Source organism: Peromyscus californicus, unplaced genomic scaffold (genome assembly GCF_007827085.1).
Source record: "Peromyscus californicus insignis strain IS unplaced genomic scaffold, ASM782708v3 Scaffold_24__1_contigs__length_46423439, whole genome shotgun sequence".
Lineage (NCBI taxonomy): Eukaryota > Metazoa > Chordata > Mammalia > Rodentia > Cricetidae > Peromyscus > Peromyscus californicus.
In genome coordinates, this window is record NW_026294535.1 from 27,230,612 (window position 1) to 27,252,352 (window position 21,741).

The 21,741-nt window shown below is 36.7% G+C and overlaps 1 protein-coding gene across 7 annotated transcripts in view; it reads right to left on the bottom strand.

Annotated features, from left to right (window-relative positions):
* Nav3 (neuron navigator 3) overlaps positions 1-21,741 on the bottom strand; it is a 775,186-nt gene that overhangs the window by 191,495 nt on the left and 561,950 nt on the right. For 6 of the 7 annotated variants that reach the window (XM_052753308.1, XM_052753309.1, XM_052753306.1 and 3 more), the window contains 2 exons: positions 6,443-6,511; positions 3,475-3,614 (listed from right to left, as the gene is read on the bottom strand). In XM_052753308.1, coding sequence (XP_052609268.1) covers positions 3,475-3,614; positions 6,443-6,511 — 209 coding nt within the window. The remainder of the gene's footprint in view (positions 1-3,474; positions 3,615-6,442; positions 6,512-21,741) is intronic. The other variant, XM_052753307.1, reaches the window with a different exon arrangement.

Here is a 21,741-nt window from a genome sequence, read left to right on the forward strand (position 1 = left end):
GTAAAAATAAGCAACTCAAATAATTTTAAATATTTATATGTCTTGAATAAGAATGGCCATGATAGGCTCACATATTTGAATGCTTGGTACCAAGCTGGTGGAACTGTTTGAGAAGGATTAGGAGGTGTGGCCTTGTTGAAGGAGGTGTGTTACTGGGGGTGGGTTTGGAGGTCTCAAAAGCCCATGCTATTTCCAATGAGCTCTTTGTGCCTCTGGCTCTGCCTCCTTTTTGTTGTCCTCTCAATTTGTAGCGCTCAACTACTGCTTCTGCATCATGCCAGCCTGTCTGTTGCTACCATGCTCCCTTCCATGATGGCCTTGGACTTATGTCTTCTGAAACTTTAAGCTCCCAGCAAACTCTTTCTTCTCTAAGTTGCCTTGGCCATGGGATTCACAGCAATAAAAAAAAAAAAAAAACTAAGACCTGTAAATGCTAGCTAGAAAATCCTTATATCAAAGCATTTAAACTAAACATCTCAACTGAAAGTTTGCAGCACTTACTTGGAGGCAGAGTATGTTATAATTTGTTTCAATGTAATGCTTACAGTTTGTTTCTTTTTTTTAAGAAAATGTATTAGAAATATAAAATAGCACAACTATAAAATGGCATTGGATCCAATGACACAAATAACTCTAATAGCAAGTGTGTTGTACATGTAAAATAGGCACCAGATGACTGTGTTATATCATGTGAGTCTATCCAAATTTATTGGCAATTTATTGACACTTAATTCCCACATTGAATGTGTAACAAATGTCTATAAACCTATCAAATGATCTGCAAAGTATAGCTTCCATATTTCCTCCTGATTCGGGTTTTGAATTACACATTCCTCCCCTATAACTTCCTAAACCAAAGGGGGTAAGCGACATATGCTTCAAAAATGTTTTGAAAATTTCCGTTAGCTTTATTTAAAACTAAGTCATTTCACTACATTCTTATACCTTTTGCTTTCTCTATCAAGTGACAAGGCCACATATTGCATTGAGTCTGTCTCCATCTTGTGGTGATTAGAAACATTGCAATGTACTTATGTTATATTTCTAGACATACACGAGAAGTTGAGCATCCTTGAAAAAACACGAGTGCTTGTCCACCTTTGGAGTTTTACTTTGAGATACTGGAAATAAAGACTTTGAAATGAAAAAGTAACAAATAAGACACTTCATGACATCACTTTATCAAAATTTTTAGATCACTTCTAAATCTCTTTTCTAGTATCAGTTATGTATGCAAGTATAGAAACTAATATACTATGGTATCATGTATATGGATATACACATATATATGCACACATATGCATATATGACAACATTAGTATTTTAAATAAATAGTGGTAGTCCATTCAACACAACCCTGTTTGCAAGCTTGTTGGCCTCCTCTAGAAATTGTATAGCATATAATTACATAATTAGCTTCAACCTATAGAACACTTTCTAGGGTCACAAAATGAGGGAAATGCTTATTTTCAACTAGAAATGTCCATTTCCCATTTCCTTTCTTACCAAGAAAAATAAAAGGCTTTAAGGGTATACTTTAATTTAAATGAAAGAAAACCAAAGAATGTTCAAAATTACGGAGCCTGTAAAAGAAGCGCAATTAAACTTGGGTTTAGAAAGTAGGTGTATGAGTGGTATTAGACATTGTAATAAATAATTGACTCCTTTGGATTGATTACTGAAGAAAATGTTTTTCCTTGTTTTAAAATGTTCTTTGGAATCATGTATCGATTAAGATAGCAAATCAGGAAGGGAAAGAGCAAGCGGATTTCAGAATATTATGAAAGTCAATAGAGCTCACAATTACACCAGCAATAACATTTTTATTAAAGTTTTGAACTTGCCTGGTCTTTATGAATCATTGAATGCTCAATCACTTGTCTACAAAAGGAGACTTTTTAAAGCTTCAGACTTCAAGATCTATACTCTATTTTCTCTCTTCTTCCCACCACTGGACTCAAAAGTGGGAGATATTTCAGGCATTAAGACACATTGCTTTGCTATCCAGGGGTTATAATCTTCCAAAATTTGCCTTAGTCAAAGGGAAAGGTTCTCACAAAACAGTGTCTGGTTCAAGACTGTACCTGTCAATTTATGTCTAAGTAAGAGAATGCTGCCTAATTCCCTATTGACACAAGTGGTAATCATTTAAACTGTACAAAATAGCTCATGCTTGGTTTAACCATTCAAATGAAGCTTTCCAATAGTTCCCCTGACTAGGCATGTGAATCATTTCTTAATTTCATATACTGTCCTACATAGGGCAGGGTACTACCAAGAGAAATAGGACATTTTACTAATTTGGAAAGACTGCTTCAACAGTCACAATATTTATAAAGCACAGTTTTTTGATTTCCCTAGGATTTGGGCATGAGGTGTAAATTCATTCTATTGAGCCCTGACCTAAATGGGACAAGTTCCAAACAAGCACCTTTAAAAATGTACACTCTGCATATCATAGAGAACTGTGTGGCTTGTAGATCATGTATAATCTACCATTCACACACATACTTGTATATTTTTTACCCATTCATTTTGTGATTTTATGTTTCTGGTAAGAAATAGTTTAAAAGAATATAGATATAGATAATTTGATGCTTGAGGAAAGCTGAGGTCATAACATTTCCAACTACTGCTGCTTTTAAAAATAGACACTAGGGGCTGGGTAGATGGTCCAGCGGTTAGGAGCGCTGGCTGCTCTTCTGGAGGACCCAGATTCAATTCCCAGCACCCACATGGCAACTCTCAACTGTCTGAAACTCCAGTTGCAGGGGATTTGAAACCCTCACACAGATATCCATGCAAGCATAATACCAATGCACATAAAATAAAAGTAAATGAACCATCCAAAGACAAACATCTATTACAAATATATATCCACTGTTTGCTGTTCTTACTGTTTTGAAATGCACCCATAGGCGGTCATCTTGCCTATTTGGGGACTTACAATGTACCCCAAATAGGCCTCAAACTTGCAGCAAGCCTCCTTCCTTAACCTCTTGAGTACAGGAATTACAGGTATACACTATCCCAGCCTGTTCACTGTATCTCAACTTCTGTTGGATCCACCTTAAATGCTCCCCACAGTTTTTGTCAGTTATGTTAACTGACATAAAGATTCAAATCAATTTAAGACAGCTTTTTGATTTCAGGATATAGTTTCACAAAACATGAGAGACATAAGGAAACACTATTTATATACATCTGGGGTAACTCATGTTCTGAAACAGATTTTATGCTTGGCTCTATACTTAGCAATCTGCTTTAAAACACATGAACTCATTTCCTTGAAATGTTCTGCAGAAAAGAAAGGTCCAGGAGGAAGCTACAATTCATGATGGGGTGGGGGTTAGGAAACTCCTCTGAGATTCCCATCCCCAAGCTGCCCCACTGTTCAACTATCAACATGGGCGTGTCCATTCACAAGGCATACATCAGACTCGGGGCAGAAGGATGGAACAGGTGCACACTTACCGTTTTCGTTTCCATTTGTGTGACTGGGAGGCTTGTTTTTGTCAATGCTGTTAAAGCTCTGACTTCTCCTATTCAGATTGGAGGCTCCTTGAGCCTTGTTGCTGCTGCTGGCAGCTGGTACCCTAGAGGGCCCTGGGAGCCTGAAATAGCATGAGAGAAATTACATCATTATTGTACACTTCGAAAATGAAGGAGAAGGGAGGTGCGAGCAAGGAAGAGTTGGGGGGAAACCCACCGTACAGGATCGCCTACCACCTACTTAGCAGAAAATGATGGTCTAAGGGACCAACAGCTGGACACAAAGCAAGAGACTAGGAGAAAAAGCTGCTTTTACTTCTCAATACGCATGCCCCAAAGATAGGAAAACTAAAACCAAGTAGCCTTTAACTATAAAAATATCCACACTCAGATGAATAAAAATTTATATTAAAAATACCATAAAATTATTTGACAAGAGCAACAATGACATTCAACCTTACAGAGTTCCTAGCACATTATTTAGGTATTTGCAGTTGGTAAAATTTTTCTTTCAGTGCATGGAACATATGTTTAGTTAATGTAGCTTTGCCTAAGACTTGAAAATTAATGAAAAGGATAAATTACTGAACAAGAGGCAAACAGCAATAATACTTTGACTAGCTAAACTTAAGCTTATAAGTTACATTAAAACATGTTGCTATGACCAAGGTCATGATTATATTATACATAGCTGGGCTGTCTTACAAAAATTTCTCATTCTCTTGCGAATAAAGGGACTGAGCTATATGTTGGTGATTTTTTCCACAGGTGCCCACCTCATCACATAGGACAAAACAGGATGCTAACCTCAGAGGAAGAAAATCCACTATGTGTAGAATGACAGTTGAAATATACATAGAGTGAAAGAAGTTTCAGTGCTTTTTGTGTATGAAGAACAAGTTGTGTGGAAATTCACGCCATCTCTCTCAGAGCAGTTGACAGATGCTTGTAGCCTGACACTATTTCATTAAAACGATCATTAAGTTTCAATTTGGATCAGTTTATATTTTACAATTTTTTTCTTTAAAATTTCACTTGTCAATTATTTCATGAGCTGTACCTAATTTTTAGTTTACATTATGATTGCATTTTACACATGTATCCTAAGCTCAGCCCACGTGAAATAAAACCTAGAACGTAAGGGCAAGCATGGACACTACTGAGATGTGACATGAATACTGCCAACATTGTGGGCATGTGCTGCCACCGTGTGAATGAGATTGTGTACTGCTCTGAAAATTCCTGTTTGAAAAGAAAGATGGATCGATCCAAAACGTTAAGAAATACAGTGCTGATCTTTTCACAGATCTTTTTTAATGAAAAGTCTAAAATAATTTTTGTAACTGTTACATGTCCAAATTGCCAATCCATGTAGCACAGCAGATTTCAACACATCTCCACTGTACTACCTGATTCGAGAAAGCACCCCCATCCCCAAATATAAATCTTTTATAACAGAAGAATTGCAAAATACAACAGGCATCAGGAAAATCTAAATACTAAGGCTGCATTGATCTTAGAGATGATTAAGAGTTTCAAATTTTTGACTATACTTTGGAATTTAAACACATGTGCCTAATAGTCTCTCCAGCTATTCTGTTAGCTTGGTGTTGTGTCGTGCACGAGATTAGAATCTTTTTCAAATGATTCCAGCTTTTAAGTTCTTCTCAAATAGCTATACAAGGGGTTGTAACTACAACATCATAACCACAGACACTAGGAATTTACAGTACCACTAACTATTCTCCACAGAGAAAAGTCAAATAATTAATTGAGCCAAATGTCCCAATCTCAATAAATATGAGAGCAATTTCTGTAGACATAACCATAGACTTTGAAATTCATTCCAAACTCATGTATAAACAGTTTGTCCTCAAACTTGCCCTGTTTGCAATGAAACTTGACCCACTTCTAGGAAGCAATTAAGATTCATTTTAATCTTTACTGTGACCCATGAAGTTAAGTGAGCTTCAGTCCTCAGAAGAACAAATTAAAACAAATAAAAGATACATTTGCTCTTCTCATTACCCTAATTTGACAGGCAGCCAGAGCTTCCAGATCATTCATCAAAGCAATAAGAAGGGAAATGAGATGGAGAAAAAAAGAGAGAGAGAGAAAGAGTGTGTGACACAGAAAAGTTCCATTAGAACAAAGGACTTAGAAGATGTCGTACATGCCCACATCTTCACAGGAGTCATGAGGGTGCTCATTGTTCATGGCATGTCGCTGTCCTCATTATATAGTTATTTAGGTCTATTGTCATTTAATTAAGTAATTTTAAAGATGTTTCTTTATATAATAAGTTTTTACTACTGTGGAATTTCATGTAAAAAAAAATAAAAAAACCAAGGCAAGGGAAATGCACTGTCATTGAGCTACCTTTACCAATAACGTGAGCAACAATAAAGCTCTTCCAATACTTTCTATATCATTATTTTGTAAAAAGCACAAATACATATTTATCTTTAAATACATATGTTTTCAATGCAGAAATTTAAGTTATTATATATATAGAATATCATCCTAGTTAATTTCCCCATATAAATCATCCAACCCAATTCTTCTTTAAAGTGTGCAATAAATAACATGCCTATTTCAAAATAGTTAAAAATCTTGTCTTGTAACTTTCAGATTCTGTGACCTCATAAGGTCAAAGGGCTTTACGGTCACTTTTTCCTCACTTACTTTAAGTCTAGGACACAGCTTTTACCCAGTATATCACTGTGTACCACTAAATCTCAATCAAAGCCAGACCTCTAAACCCATTGAATCAGCTAATATACTTGTCCCAAAGTCTCCGTATGGAAACCTACTTGGGAGAACTCAGTGCTCAAAACTTAGTACTCTTAGAAGTGTGCCATGTTTTGGAAATGTAAAGTGATCGGACAGAATATCACTGGCATTTACTTGCATATCACTAACAAACAATAGATTAGAGACGTGAACTGACCTAGTAGGCTTTTTCTGACTGGTTGCAATTCCACTCTGATTACACTGAGATGCATATCTGGCTGTCAGACTGTATGAGGAGAAACAGAGAAAGTGAATTAAAGGGATTCTTTGAACATGGAAAGAAAGTGCAAACTTACAAGAAAGTTATGAGTTAATGAAATGCAATTGAAACGCACATAAACATATATAAATAAAAAACTAACCAGAAAATTATGGTCATGCAACACATATGCCGTGAATTTTGATTATGAATGGCCTATGAAATAACCCAGCACACCTCTTATAGCAAAAATGTCTCATTGCTGACTTTAATGTTATGTTGTGAGATGTTACACATTATAAACATTTAACAATATTTATCTTATAGAACCTTAAGTTTCAACTGACTGTGAAAATATTAAATAAACTGAAGTTTAATTTACAAGATTCCTTTATCCAGAACAGTAAAAGGATGAGTAGGAATTGAGAGTTTGGTCAACTTGAGTTTGTTCTTTTAAAGCAAATATTTTGAAAAGCAATTTATTAAAAACTGAGTGCATGACTCATACATTATTGTTGATACCTAATACTGCACAATTAAAAAAAAAGAAGTTTACAATAAAGTATTTTTGTTTAAAGAAAGATGTGTACCAGAGTTGAAAATTACATAGAGTTAAATTTTAGGGAAAAAAAATAAAAAACCAAAAATCTTTAAAAACATCTGATAATTCCCAAACATTCTTGAATTATACTTTATTTTAGTGTGTGTAGTGGTGTGTGAATGTGTGTGTGTGTGTGTGTGTGTGTGTGTGTGTGTGTGTGTGTGTGTGTATGTGTATGTGTGTCTGTGTGGGTGCAGAATGATTCATGTCATAGCATATGTGTGATATCAGAAGATAATTCTGGGATTTGTTCTCTCTTGCCATCTTGTAGGATAAGGAAGTTGAACTTAGGTCTTCTAACATATAAACTAGTGCCTTTTTTTACTGATCCATTCCACTAGCCCCACACTATTTTTTTAATCTAATACTTTGCTCAAAAAAAAATAACAAGCCATTACTCAACCCCAAGCTCTGAAGAGTAACACTTCATCCACAAAAATACAAATTGGTAGCTTAAATTGATGTCTGTGCTGTTAAAAGTTGAAGAGACAGCATTTAGAAAAAAAAAATTAGACTCAATAGATCAAAGAGTCTATTGGCACACCCATGTAGGCACGGATAGAAGCTTTCACTTCCCAGGGGAGTTGTACCTCTTCATAATCACACATGGAGTGCAAGAACAGTCATTAGCAGTTGCAAGGACCTTAGAATAGCACTGAGGAGCTAGGATCAGCATGAAGGGTCACTGGAACCTTATTGCTATTTGATCAATTTGCTCTATTGCTGAGCAGAGAGGATTTAGGCAAGAGAAACATTTCTTCTGGTCATGTTTTGTTCTCTAGATCATTTCTCAATCTTCTGAACCAGCCTGTGGTGGGAATGTACAGCCTTGCTGTAGCCTACTGTAAAGGGAACTCATTATCATATGGAAGGCATTTTTGTGTTGATAGAGCACATGTTTTTCACATTCATCATTTTATACATTGGTCTTTGTATAGAAAATAATCGGTATTTTAACTATACCATGAGCTGAGACAAGTGGCCAAGTTACTTTGGTGTCAACAATATCATAAAATAAATGAAAAAGAATAAGCTGTTTCAATGCAATCAGATAGAAATTAAATAAATACAAATAAATTTTAAAATGAAAACAAGCTGAGCAAATCTCTTGAGATTTTCAGAGTTAACTTGTAACTTCTCCAATCAAAGGACCACCTATAATTTAGTGACTCTTTATTCTACTTCTTATGCTAAACATTGACAGGATCAGTGAAGACGATAAGAAAACAAAGGGTTTTCTGGTAACTAAAGCTAGCTCATCATTTCTATGTATAATTTTTAAAGAAATAATATAGATCTGGCTACTCAATTAGGAAAAGGCAATGGGAAATTCCAGTGCTATTAAATGTTTCAGCTATAGTCAATTTAGCTTTATGGCTACGTTTCTGATTGCTGGGAAAGAATACGTTACATGCTGACTATTTTTGTACCAACATCTCTTACTTCATTCAGTTCCTTGATATTTAGTATCTTCCATTTATTGCTTGTCTCTGTGAAGAGATTATGCTTTTTTTCTCTGCTTGGTTTACTGAGGCACGATCACACTAGCCTGGAACATGCTCTGTAGCTCAGGCTGGACTCTAAGCCATCATCCTCTATGGTCAGTGTCCTAAAGGCTAATATTAAAAGTAAAGCCTACTACAAAGATGTGTGAGGTCATTATCTTAACAACACTGGGATTTTCACTGCTTTCTGATGTCCTTGTATCAACCATGTTCTCTGTTCTTTACATCTTCCCCTGTTACAGCTACCCAGCTTTGTACTGCCACTCTTGTCTGTTTCTCTTAGTTTCATTACATCTTTGCCCCTCAACTCTTTTTTTTTTTTTTTTGGTTTCCTGAGACAGGGTTTCTCTGTGTAGCTTTGCGCCTTTCCTGGAACTCGCTTTGGAGACCAGGCTGGCCTCGAACTCACAGAGATCCACCTGGCTCTGCCTCCCGAGTGCTGGGATTGAAGGCGTGCGCCACCACCGCCCCGCCTTAAAGGCATGATTTTCTCTGCACAGAATGTGTCCCTTTCCCTCCAACAATGTTATATCTTTACTACTAAGATTCCAACTAAATTTCTAGAACTAACTTCTTCATACTTCAACATTCATATCAAGTATTTAAAAGACTTGCCCAATTACATGATGTCTATGCTCACCCACCAGGATGAACTCAACGTTTCTCTTCATTCATCTCCAAAGTTCCAATATGTTCCTTCTATTTATTTATTCTTCCCCATAGGATGATGATTTATTCATGTGTGCTCAGGATGGATTTTTCTCTTTCCCTCTCAACCACTGTAGATGTCAGTATCTACTCCTGTCATTAGACATCTACCAACCACCTGCTTCTAAGTACCCCTCCAATCCTCATGCGTATTACACTGACTCATTCTCTCAGTGATTTTATAAAACACAGGTGACCAATCACCCTGGCATCACTTGGGACTTGTAAGAAATATACAGTCTCAACTCCCACTCCATACAGCTTGAATCAGAACTTGCATTTCACAAGGCTCTCATTATTTTCTCTGTATAATAAATCTTACTTCCACAGTACAACATAAGCTCACTTTTTATCACTCTTATAAAGTACATAGATGCTTTGAGAACAATTTACTTTGAAGTAGTGAATAAATAAAATAGAAGCTTTCCATTCATACATTTTTAAAGTAAAGAATACTCATAGCTGTTGGAATATGTGATTTAATGCTATGGTCCTCTCATCATAATAAGATTATTTGCGTTCATGAAATAAAGCAAGGAATGAATCATGAAAGAGGTGCTTAGTAGCCCCTGGCCATGTACTGACATAACACTCAAAAGATTTAATTTATTAAAATTAGGGTTATATGGCAATAAGTGATGCTTTGTTTACAGAAATATAGCCCTTAAAACCATATATATTAATTTATGGGTTCTCCATAAAAATATAGTTGGCTATATAATGGAAACTACATTTATTTCAAGCTTAGATACAGAAACATGGAAATACCAGCCAAGTGGGCCAAGAGTGATGTGTGAAATATTTACTGGCAAAGAATAAAAGTCTGGGAGTAAAGAGCTAGTACACTGTTCATAACACAGACTCTGGAGGTAGACCATTATGGCTGGTTCATCACCACTGTGGTAGTTTGAAGGTAACTGGCCCCAACAATCTCACAGGGAGTGGCACTATTAGGACATGTGGCTCTGTTGGAGTGGGTGTGGCCTTGCTGGAGGAAGTGTGTCACTGTAGGGATGGGCTTTGAGGCTTCCTATGCTCAGGTTACCTCCCTGTGTGTCAGTTGCCTTCCTGTTGACTACAAGATACAGATTTCTCAACTACTTGTCCAGTATCATGTCTGCTTGCATGCCGCCATGCTCCTTGCCATGATGATAATGGATTGAACCTCTGAAACTGTAAACGAGCCACCCCAATTAAATGTTTTCTTTATAAGAGTTGCCATGCCCATGGTGTCTTTTCACAGTAATAGTAACCCTGACTAAAACAACCACCTACTCTCCCTGCCTGTGTCATCTTCTGTTAAATGAGGCTGATAACTTTATGTATACCAACTTTTTTGAGAATTTAATTATACATGACTAAGAACAAGAATCTGGGACAAACAGATCTCATAAAAACTGAAACTCTCATGCAATGGAATTCAGATTCATGTTGAAGAATTCCTAAAGAGTCTAAAATTGTCATGAATCCTGTAAAATATAAAATATGACATTCTTTATTTCTCAAAATTGACCCTGCCTCTCTATGCTTCATCGTCTTCCCCAAACCACTTCCTTTGTTGTTGAAAGGTCACTTGTGATGCAATAGCACTTGTACTCTGTGGTGGTATGTGTTCCCCGAAATATTGTGCACCCTAATATACTTATCTGGGGTCAGAGACAGAACAGTCACAATATTAAACATAGAGGATAGGCAGTGGTAGTAAACGCCTTTAATCCTAGCATTCCAAAGGCAGAAATCCATGAGTTCAAGGATACAGCCAAGCATGGTGACTCACGCCTTTAATCCCAGGGAGTGATGGTAGAAAGCAGAAAGGTATATAAGGCATGAGGACCAGAAACTAGAAGCATTTGGCCTGGCTAAGCATTCAGGCTTCTAGCAACAGTTCAGCTGAGACCCATTCTGGATGAGGACTCAGAGGCCTCCAGTCTGAGGAAACAAGACCAGCTGAGGATCTGGCGAGGTGAGGTAGCTATGGCTTGTTCTGGTTCTCTGATCTTCCAGTTCACCCCAATACCTGGCTCAGGTTTGATTTTATTAATAAGAACTTTTAAGATTCAAAATAATGAATGAATTAGAAGCTTAGCTTCCCCACCACATGCTTCCTTTTAGTAGCTGGGTGGCTGAAATGACATCTTCATGGTATCTGAGATAGCTTACACCATCAGCAGACTATGACATGAACATGCATTTTAACTTTAGGCTCATCTGAAATTTCTGCAGTTAATGAGGCCACCTGCACAGTTTGCTTTTGTGAGTTCTCAAGACAGTAACTAAAGAGAAAGATCACTGGGTCAGATATTGCAGCATCGTCTCTTGCTATTTTGGAGCATGCAACTTCAAGATACAGGAAGCTCAGGAAACTAGGCTCTTATTTCTCTCACTGTGTCATCATAAATCATATTTCCACAAAGTTTTCCTTCATACTCAGCTTTTAGAATACCCTCTGTTGTGCTGTAGCTCTTTTTTTTAAATCTACAATCTTCAGTGTACAGTAAAACTCCATCTCAATACACTGAGAGCTAATTACAAAAGTTTTCTAAAATGCAAACACCTTAAAATAAAATACACTCAAAAATGGACTAAGTTATTTTTTCTAATTCAAGAATTAACTTGGACAAAGTTAGTGGAAAAAAAGGAATATTTCCAGACTTAAAATGTACAGTAGTCAGTTCAGAGTATGTTTACAAACTATTTATTAATCTATTTGTTCATGAAAATGACCCCTTGTTATCAAATTTATAAAATAATAATTTAAACCCATTTCTCTAAAACATACGGACAGTTTCATCAATTAATTTTTGAGTTTGTAATCCTTGTGTTATTTCCAATTTATTGTGAAGTTATATATGACCATCAGCACTTGTGCGTTCATATAATTACATGATGGCTGGGCATCAAAGCATTTCTCATGGTATTTCTCTCAGTCTTAGGGCGAAAAAAGGCTTGTGTAAATATGACTTATACTATGAAGCGCTTAATCCGAAACAAACAATGAGCAAGATAAGAAGTGAAAATGTGGAGAGGAAAAGATGAAGAGAAAATTCTGAAATAAAGCTTTGTAAAAGAGACAGACGATTAAATCCTCTTGTGGGAGACTGCTTCCATTGCTAAAGGTTTGTCTCTTAGACTAGATTCCACATTCACCACCAGGCCTCTGAGTATAGCTTGATTTTCCATATCGAGCTAATGATAGGAGCATAGTGCAACAGTCACACAGGTAGGATTATTGTAGTTTTATAGACAGTTGTAGTCTCTATTTTAAGCCAGTAACTTAAAATTTGGGGGAATATTGTTTATTAGAAAACTGATTAACATACAATAAATTTATAAAATATAACATTGTAAGTAAAAGAATCAAGTATGTATGTTTATGTTCTATTTGAGAACTAAAAATAAAGTATAATTGAAACCAAGTTTCTAATATACGGAGAAATGTTTCTAAAATATGTAAGCAGGATATTAAAACTTCCCATGGTAAACTTTTAAGAACGGGGAATCAACCAGGCGGTGGTCATGTACGCCTTTAATCCCAGCACTCGGGAGGCAGAGCCAGCCTGAGCTATACAACAAGTCCCTATCTTTAAAATAATAATAATAAATTGGCCAGGTGGCAGTGGTGTATGCCTTTGATCCCAGCACTCAGGTGGCAGAGCCAGGGGGAACTCTGAGTTTGAGGCTAGCCTGGTCTACAGAGTGAGATCCAGGACACCACCAAAGCTACACAGAGAAACCCTGTCTCAACAAAACAAAACAAAACAAAAAAGCTGGGGAATCATATATACATTTCCCGAGTTCTATATGAGATCAAGGCTGTCTAGATTATATGAGACGATGACTCAAACACACACACATATACATACACACATACACACACATACACACACACACACACACACACACACACACACACACACACACACACAAATTGACAGTTACTTTGAAAGGCCCGTGTATAGAAGAAAATTATACTTTTCCGTGTCCAGGAAATACAGTTAAATAATTGTGATTTTGTGAAACAAATATCTTAGGACCTACAACAATCATCCCCATACATTCTGTAATTTAGATATTTGTTATTCTTTGCTTCTCTAATATAAGGCCATTTGATAAAGAAATAATAAAGAGTTAAGTTTATAACTTCAAAGAAAATAGATAAAAGTCACAAGCCACCAGTGAGGAAGATTTTGAAATAGATTTTGGAGAACCAAAGTGAGTAGAGGGGTGTTGATGAAAAATGCTGACATGGAAGGTTGCCTTTACGGGTTTGAATTGATCCAACCAACGGATTTTAAAATTTGTCTGCTATGCTCAAATTTAAACCAACAGCCACATTCTATAGAGACTTTAAAAAACAGCTTGACAAAGAAAGAGCCATATTCTTAATATATTTTTGTGATATGTACATTGAACAAGCAGATATTATATTGGTTTCTATTTTCAAATCATTCTATAGTAGAGATATGTGAGAATAATTCACAGAACAGATATTAATCTTGTGGACACAAAACAAAAACATGTACAAAAACAAACAAACTATAAAAGAAAACATTATTTGTGGGCAGGATGAGGGAAAACTGAACAGAAGTATTCTATCATGTTTTATGTGATGGGAAGACAAAGGATACTTAGAATATTCTGAAAAAGAGATAATGATGTTGCTTCATTACATAAGTTTAAAGAGATAACCAATGGAAGAGCTAGAGGAATAAAATACAATGGTGTTACTGCCATTCCTCCCCTGTCGTTAAATTTATAATAAAACTATATATTCTCCTCTCTGTCATCTTAACTCCTACTGAGTAGTTGTCAATGGAGCTATCACAGCACGAACTTGACTGATCATTGTCTCTTGTCTTGGGTCATTCTGCCCTTCTTGTCCTATTGGCCTGCCAGGTTCCCAGCAGTAGATTTCCCGCTGACATACTTAGGATATGAAGCTCCAGGTCGCTTTTCCTGCATTCGACTTATACGACTAGTCGCTGTGAAATGTTGCAAAGTTAAACTGATCTATCTGTTTCCAGTTTCCTTAACTGGAATGTAAGATTAATGCCTGTGTCATATGGTTGCTGTGAGGACTTAGTGATAGAACACATGACTATTAGGAAGGTTACTGAGTCATGTGGGGAAGGGGCCTCTGGGATATCCATCATTATTTCCAGTCTTAGAACACTTTCTTCACTTTTTCTCTAGGATACCAACTTCTACTGTTTTGGGTCCGATTTTGTGATCTGATGCTATGATTTCCTCTGTGTGGTCCTACTATATGTTTGATCTCTATAAACTTTGGTGAGCTCCTGACCTTAATTTCATCATCCCTACATAGCTTTTGGTGATTGACAGCTTCGAGCCTCATAGAGTTTTATAGCTATCTACTATGTTTCCATAATGTGTATCTATAGACAATGTCCGCCTCATAAACTCCATTCTCCCAATCCCAATGTCCTTCTTTTTTCTTTTCTCTTTTTCTTTCTTTCTTTTCTTTTGAGAAAGGGTTTCTCTCTGTGGTGTTTTGGTGCCTGTCCTGGATCTCACTCTGTAGACCAGGCTAGCCACAAACTCACAGAGATCCACCTGGCTCTGCCTCCCAAGAGCTGGGATTAGAGGCGTGCACTACCACTGCCCGGCCCCAATGTCCTTCTTATAGACATTTCAAAACTGATATGTGGGTCAGAGAATTAACTTATTTCTCCCCACCAAGCCCACTTCTCCTATATGTATTTTCATTTCAGTACAAAGAAACATCTTCTCACAGCTAATGCCAACCTCTTTACTAGGCATCAGTTCTACTGCAAGTCTGTCTGCTTATTTTCCTAACACTTCCCTCAAATCGTATTTGGAATTCAACTTTCTGACCCCACCTCTCTTGACAGTACAGGCTTTCTCCATGAATCCGCTATTCCCACCATCCCTTTACACTCAATACAACAAAGTGATACTTTCACTTCTACATCCGTTCCTATCTCTTCTCAGGGCACACAATAGCTTCTCATTGTACTAGGCAGCAAAAGCCAAAGCCGTAACTCTGGTGGTAAAGTAAGTTGTTCTCTGAATCATATCCTGCACTTTCACTGCCTCCTTTCCCCAGACCCAGCACAAACGGCTATTTTCTCTTCTCAAAATGAAACTGATAACACTCTGAGATAGCCAAACAGCAAGTTCACTACTAGGTCAGGCTCATCATTTGGCAAGGCCTTTCCTGAGTATCTTTACTTATATTTGTAAAAATATAACTCCTGCATGTTAATTTCCCTTTTCCCAGCTTATTTTTCTCCACCTGTCAAATGATTACTACATATTTTGCTGATTTTTTTCAAAATTGTTCCAGTTTATTACTACAATGTGGTCTTCATGACAATAAATTCTTTTTCATCTGTTTTATACTATGCCATATGGTCAATGTCTCCATGATGGTTTGGGAACTATTGAAAACTTAATATATTTCTATTAGGTAAATTAACTGGAAGATGGTTCACTGTGAATTAAAAGACAATAAAAAACAGATGAAATAAAATTAATGGTAGAATACTATTTTATTAACTGTAGATGAGCCATTACTAAAATATTTAAATATATGTACTTATACTGAGTATGGAAAGGATTGAATATTTTTAAGTTCTTCTTAATTATAGAGACATCATTACTTGGAAATATTTGACAACTTTAATAAAATTTAGAAGTGGAATGGACTTGATTGATTAGAAGGCATGATACAAGGGGGGGCAGAGTGGAGATTCATATTTTTGGTAAGCCAAGGTATTGGATGAGATACGATGTTTAAGCAGCAGACAGAAATGGAAATAGCGAATTTGGTGGTTATTTGCTAGGTGTTGTTGTACTTAGTCATGCTACATATAAATCTGCTCATATAGTCTCTTCTACAACCTTCTCTAACATTAGAGGTAAGATCAACAGTCCATCAGTAGCTCAAGCAGTCATCCATGTCACTCCACTGGCAACTGCTGAAACTCACATGGGCACACTCTTTAAAAACCAAAACCATAGAGACATGTCTTCATAGCAACAGAAGTGTCAATGGTTGTCTAGTCTTTAAATAATAGGACAAATACACCAACATAAACAAAATATATGCACTATAGATACTTGCATGAATGTCTGCGCATGTGCACATTAACATGTGTGCATGAACATGTATACACACACACACACACACACACACACACACACACACACACACACACCACCTGCCTTTCCCCCCCACACACACATACACTCACTCACACATGTGTGTTCAGGTTTGCTTTTAATAATAATACCATCGATCTTCTTGGTTTCCTAATGCCATAAAAGAAAAATTTCCCTTCATTTATCTGTGCCTAGGGATGAAACGATCATGGTTTTGTTTTCTTAAGATTCATAAATTTTCCTACTTGTTTTCATTTTCTTAAAACTTTGAGTCCCTGACTTAAGAAAGAACACATGATAGACCACAACATAGAACTGAGTAAAGAACTAATTGAAACCAGGATCCCAGGGGCTTAAATTACCAAAGCATCTCTGTCATCCTATATTAAAGCTCCTTAGACACATTTCATGATTTATAACCCCAGGACAAAAAGCTGAAAAGCATCCCAGATTTGGAGCATATCTCCATGAAGGAAATGATGATTCCTGGAAGAGAAGTCCTGAGAGGCAAATATCCTCAATGGAAGAGGACACTCAGAACACTGTGTGCGGCAAGGGTCACACAGTCTGAGGGGCCTCCCAGGGAACTCAGAGCACATACCCAGGGGTTCTGTCAATCAACCTGTGAGTTCTGGAAGACCAACTTCATCCACATGCAAAGTAGATGTCATTGTTATTTGCTCTCCAAAAATAAAATGTAGAATGGCAATTGACCACCTGGGGCTAATCCCCCATGTTCTCAAAACAGTTGTTTTTATACTTAAAAAGACTTAGGATGATAACCACACCTTTACCATTTGCATCATCCAATTATGTATTTTCATAACTCCACTTCTACAGTTGTTTTTTTTTTACAGTTCAGTTCTATAAAGCATTATTCATTTCTTCGTACGATTTAATGTGTGAGGTGGTAAAAGTCAACAACGATCTGACAGTAGGGTTGGAAGGCATTTGATCATTTCTAACAGAAATTTTTAAGGAAGAAATTTTCCTCTCTTTTATTTTTTTGTTTACCTTTTGGTAAACAAAAGGTCATCTTTCCCATAATATACTATCTATCAACTTAACCACTCATATGAACTAGATTAGTACATTTTATTATCTTCCTGATTACTATAGCTTACCAGATATTCCCCAGAAAACTCACCCATTCATTAACTTGGTATTATTGGGTGGATTCATGTGCTGAGAAATGAATGGAGGTCCTCTGGAAGAGCAGACAGTGTTCGTGACTGCAGAGCCATCTCTCTAGCCCCAAGCTTGGTATTTTTGTTAGATTAGTCATGCTATCAGTATCTTTATTAGTCTCTAATTAAAACTGAATACATTCACTGTACTATTAATTGTAAATTAGCTGTGTCCTTTCTGGATGCTAGACCTGTTATCTTGTTTGGCTCTCCTAAGCAAAACACAACACAGAAGAAAAGACTGATAAGCATAAATGGCTCTCAGCTGTCAGCGACATCACTAAGCCAAAGAACTTCATTCATGCAGCCTATTGGATTTTTTTTACAATTTTCCAGCTGGTAACAATCTTGGAAATCTGTATATAATATTCTGAATGCAGAAGTCACATCCAGAGTCAGAGAAGAAACTATGAACACAGGCAGCAATAGGAGAAGTGATTATGATAAACAACACCAAAAGGAAGGTTAACCTAGAATCCAGATACAGACTGGATAAAGGAGGTATGATACAAGACCTAGTACGGTAGAAGCAAAGCTTACCACGCATCTGGATAACCTCTGATTATTCTAACTGCCATATTGAGACTAACTATAGATGAATGTTAAGAGTAACTCAAAATGTATTTTAATTATCATATCATACTAAATTTATGAAATTATAAACATTTAATTTTAAAGCTTTCAAAATTGTAACTATAAACTTTTTCAATGCTTCCCCTTTCTGTTTACATTTGAAATTGACACACAGTAGTAGTACATTTGTGGGGTACACTGTGAAGTTTCTGTACTTGCATACATTTCAAGATGATTGGATTAGGGTGAATGGCATGTTTACCACATTAGACATAAATTATTTTTTGCATTATGAACATGTAAAATCCTCTCTATTATCTATTTTTAACTATTCAACCAGTTGCCAATCAGTTACCTTGTGAGCTATGATATATTAGAAATTATCATCTGTACCCTGCATCATTAACCACCCACTCCCCACTTCCCTCTGAATTTCCAGTGTAGTCAACAGCTACTCTTTTCTCAACTTCTTTGAAATCAATTGTCAAAGCCTCAAATATTATCAAGAACCCATGATAATTGCCCTTCTGTGCTTTTATATGTGTAAATATGACATTTTCCTACCTAAATTGGAAAGAGAAATAATACAGATTTGTTGTTTTGTTTCATTAAAAATTTATTACGAAGAATCTACTGAGTATAGTGTTCTCTGATAATGCTTGCATTCTAGTAGTGGCAAAAATAGGGGAATATCTGTTGCTACATTTACTTTCTGAATGTTGGCATTAGAAATAATGAATGATGAATGTAGACAAATAAATTTTAAGTTAGACAGTCATTAGAATTTGAACAAAAGAAAAGTAATGTGAAGATCAATGTTGGGCAAGGATGGGAAGATTGTAATATTTAAAGGATGATCAAAGAATCATCAAGAGTTTTAGCAAAGCCACACTACAGAGAAACATTAGCCTGAGCAAGAGCAGCTTCTAATGTAGACTAAGCTTCCAATACTGAGGACCATTTGCAAGATTCAGACCAGGGAAGGAGCATACGACAGGCAGGTTCAGTGTTATGTACATACACATAGGACTTCCTACACAATCTTTTGACATCACATTTTACTTTCTTTAGCAAGTAAGGAGACTGAAGCATGAGGATGTTATGGAGGGTTGCTGAGTGCTACCTGTCAAAAGCAACTGGAGTCACAGGGGTGACAAGTCTCCAAGTATATCTCTGAAGGACTAGTCAGTGCATGTCTGTAAGGGATCATCTTGTTTGGGTTAATTTATGGAGGAAGACCCACCTTAACCATGGATGGGACAAATGCCTGGGCAGGAATGCTGGACTATGACAAATGGAGATAATGCACTGGGCACTGGCAGGCATCACTCATTCATTCTTGATCGTGGATACTATGCGAGCAGTTGCCTCAAACGGCTTGACTTCCCTGCGATGATGGAATTGAGCTCAAACAGGATCCAAAATAAGCCCTTCCCTCTTTAAGTGGTCTCTGTCGAGGTTTGTTATTATAACAAGAGAAAAATAACTAATAGAGAAGCTACTTAGATTTCATAGTTTGAAAGGAGTGGACTTGAGATCCAATCCCATCCCTAATTCTAGAGGTGAATTTCTAAATGATTAAATCTTGAGGTGCCTGCTTAAGTAAGAGCTGTTTAAATTATGGAAACACCTTGAATTTTATTTTGAAAATGGCAAAGGAAACAAAATTCTTAATGTATATTGTGGGGATATTTACACTTATGATGGTTTTAAATGAAGATTGGAAGAGCAGAATCACTCTCTCATTGAAGTGTATGAATGTGGCCTATGAACAATAAAAATTAAAAGTTTATCCAGTCTTAAATGAAAAGTACAGAAAGAATATTTTTATTAAACCCCTACAACAAAATATAATTTACCTCTCCCTCAAACGGTATGAATAGAGCCAATTTATATTTAAAATTAACATATAATTGCAAAGCATCCATGTGTATACACAAAGAAGCAAAAGAAAAGAAGCATTTATCCCCCAAAAGAAAGAATATCAAGGCATTCTGGGTAAGAAATTTCACATGGCAGACATCAGAACAGAGTGAGGAGAAACCTGAGAAATGACACTTTGTCACTTCCAGAGTCAGTCTGCTTCGTTCAAAATCACTTTATTTAGATTACTCCTCTGTGGGGCGTTTACCCACCACCCCCACAGTTCCCCAGAGTTTTCTTGAGTGCGAGCAGCAGGAAATATTAGATAGAAGGATTTATTGCGGAGAATATTGCGGAGACAAACAGATAGAAAATAAAGGCTAGCCTCGAGAGGACCTGGAACCTATTCCAACGGGCCCTGACTGTCTCTGCCCCAGGGTTTTTATAGAGACACCAAGGGGTGGAGCAAAAGGCCTCCTCCCCCAGCACAGCCAAGTGCAGACCGTCTCAGACACCTGCACTCAGGCCCGTGGTCCTAATCATCCTCTATGCGGACCTGCTGGGTAAAGCCACGAGGAACCCGAGAACGGGCTCCCACACTCCTCCACTACTATTCTTGCCTCTTGTTCACTCAAATTGCTTAAATCAGTTTCTAGGAAGTATCACTACTGCCGGGAGTAAGAACCGAGGTCTCCTTGCCAACCGTATAACAACAAACTAGTAATAAACAAGTGAAATTCCCTCTCCCCTCTTCATTATTCTGAAGACAATCCAGGAACTTACATTATCAGGTTGCATTTGATTTTGTTTTGTCTTTCCCTTCATTCTAGTGAAATTGTTAAATTTTCACAGAAACCCAGGTTATGCTTAATAAACAGAAGATTGTCCACATGACAGAATTCAGAATGATGGAAACTATCCTCATCATTCCCCAAATGAGGAAATACATGGCATCTTGGTAAAATTATGCTTTTCATCACTTACAAATCAACTGCTACTCAAAGCACCTTATAAAGAGATGAGAATTTATATGCAAAGGACAGTGGGTCCATAGCGAAGCTGGCTGGAAATTTTAAATTATTTTCTGTCAAGCACTGAGCAGTGAACAGAAAATCAAGGAAAGTTTAAGTTGAATACTTTAGATTTCAAAAATAGAAAACAAAGAAATATTTATATGTGTTTCATATATTTATGTATTTTAACAAAGATAAGTGTTTTTTTTTATATTTTCTCTCTTCAACAAAATATTATTCCTATTTATGCACCAGAACAAATTAACCCACACATCTTATCTTTCTTCGGGAACAAAGCTAGTGATTGACACAAAAAAATTGTTAGCTGAAACTTCATTTGTTGGCCATTTTCTGATGTTTCAAACAAGGTGACCTACAGTTCTAGTGAGCATGAAACACTGACCTACATGATGAATACGTATTATTTGAGGATGTGATTCAAGTCTATGATCAGTTAACTTGAACCCTAGATGATCTTTTTTCCTGCCAATTTTTAAGCTTTATTTATTTTATGTGCATGTGTGTACCCATGTGATTTTATGTGTACCACATGCATGCAGGGCCTGCAGAGGCCAAAAGCCATTGGATGTCTGGAAATGGAGCTACAGGTATAAGCTGCCTGATGTGCATGCTGGGAACTGAGCCTGGTCCAGTTACATAT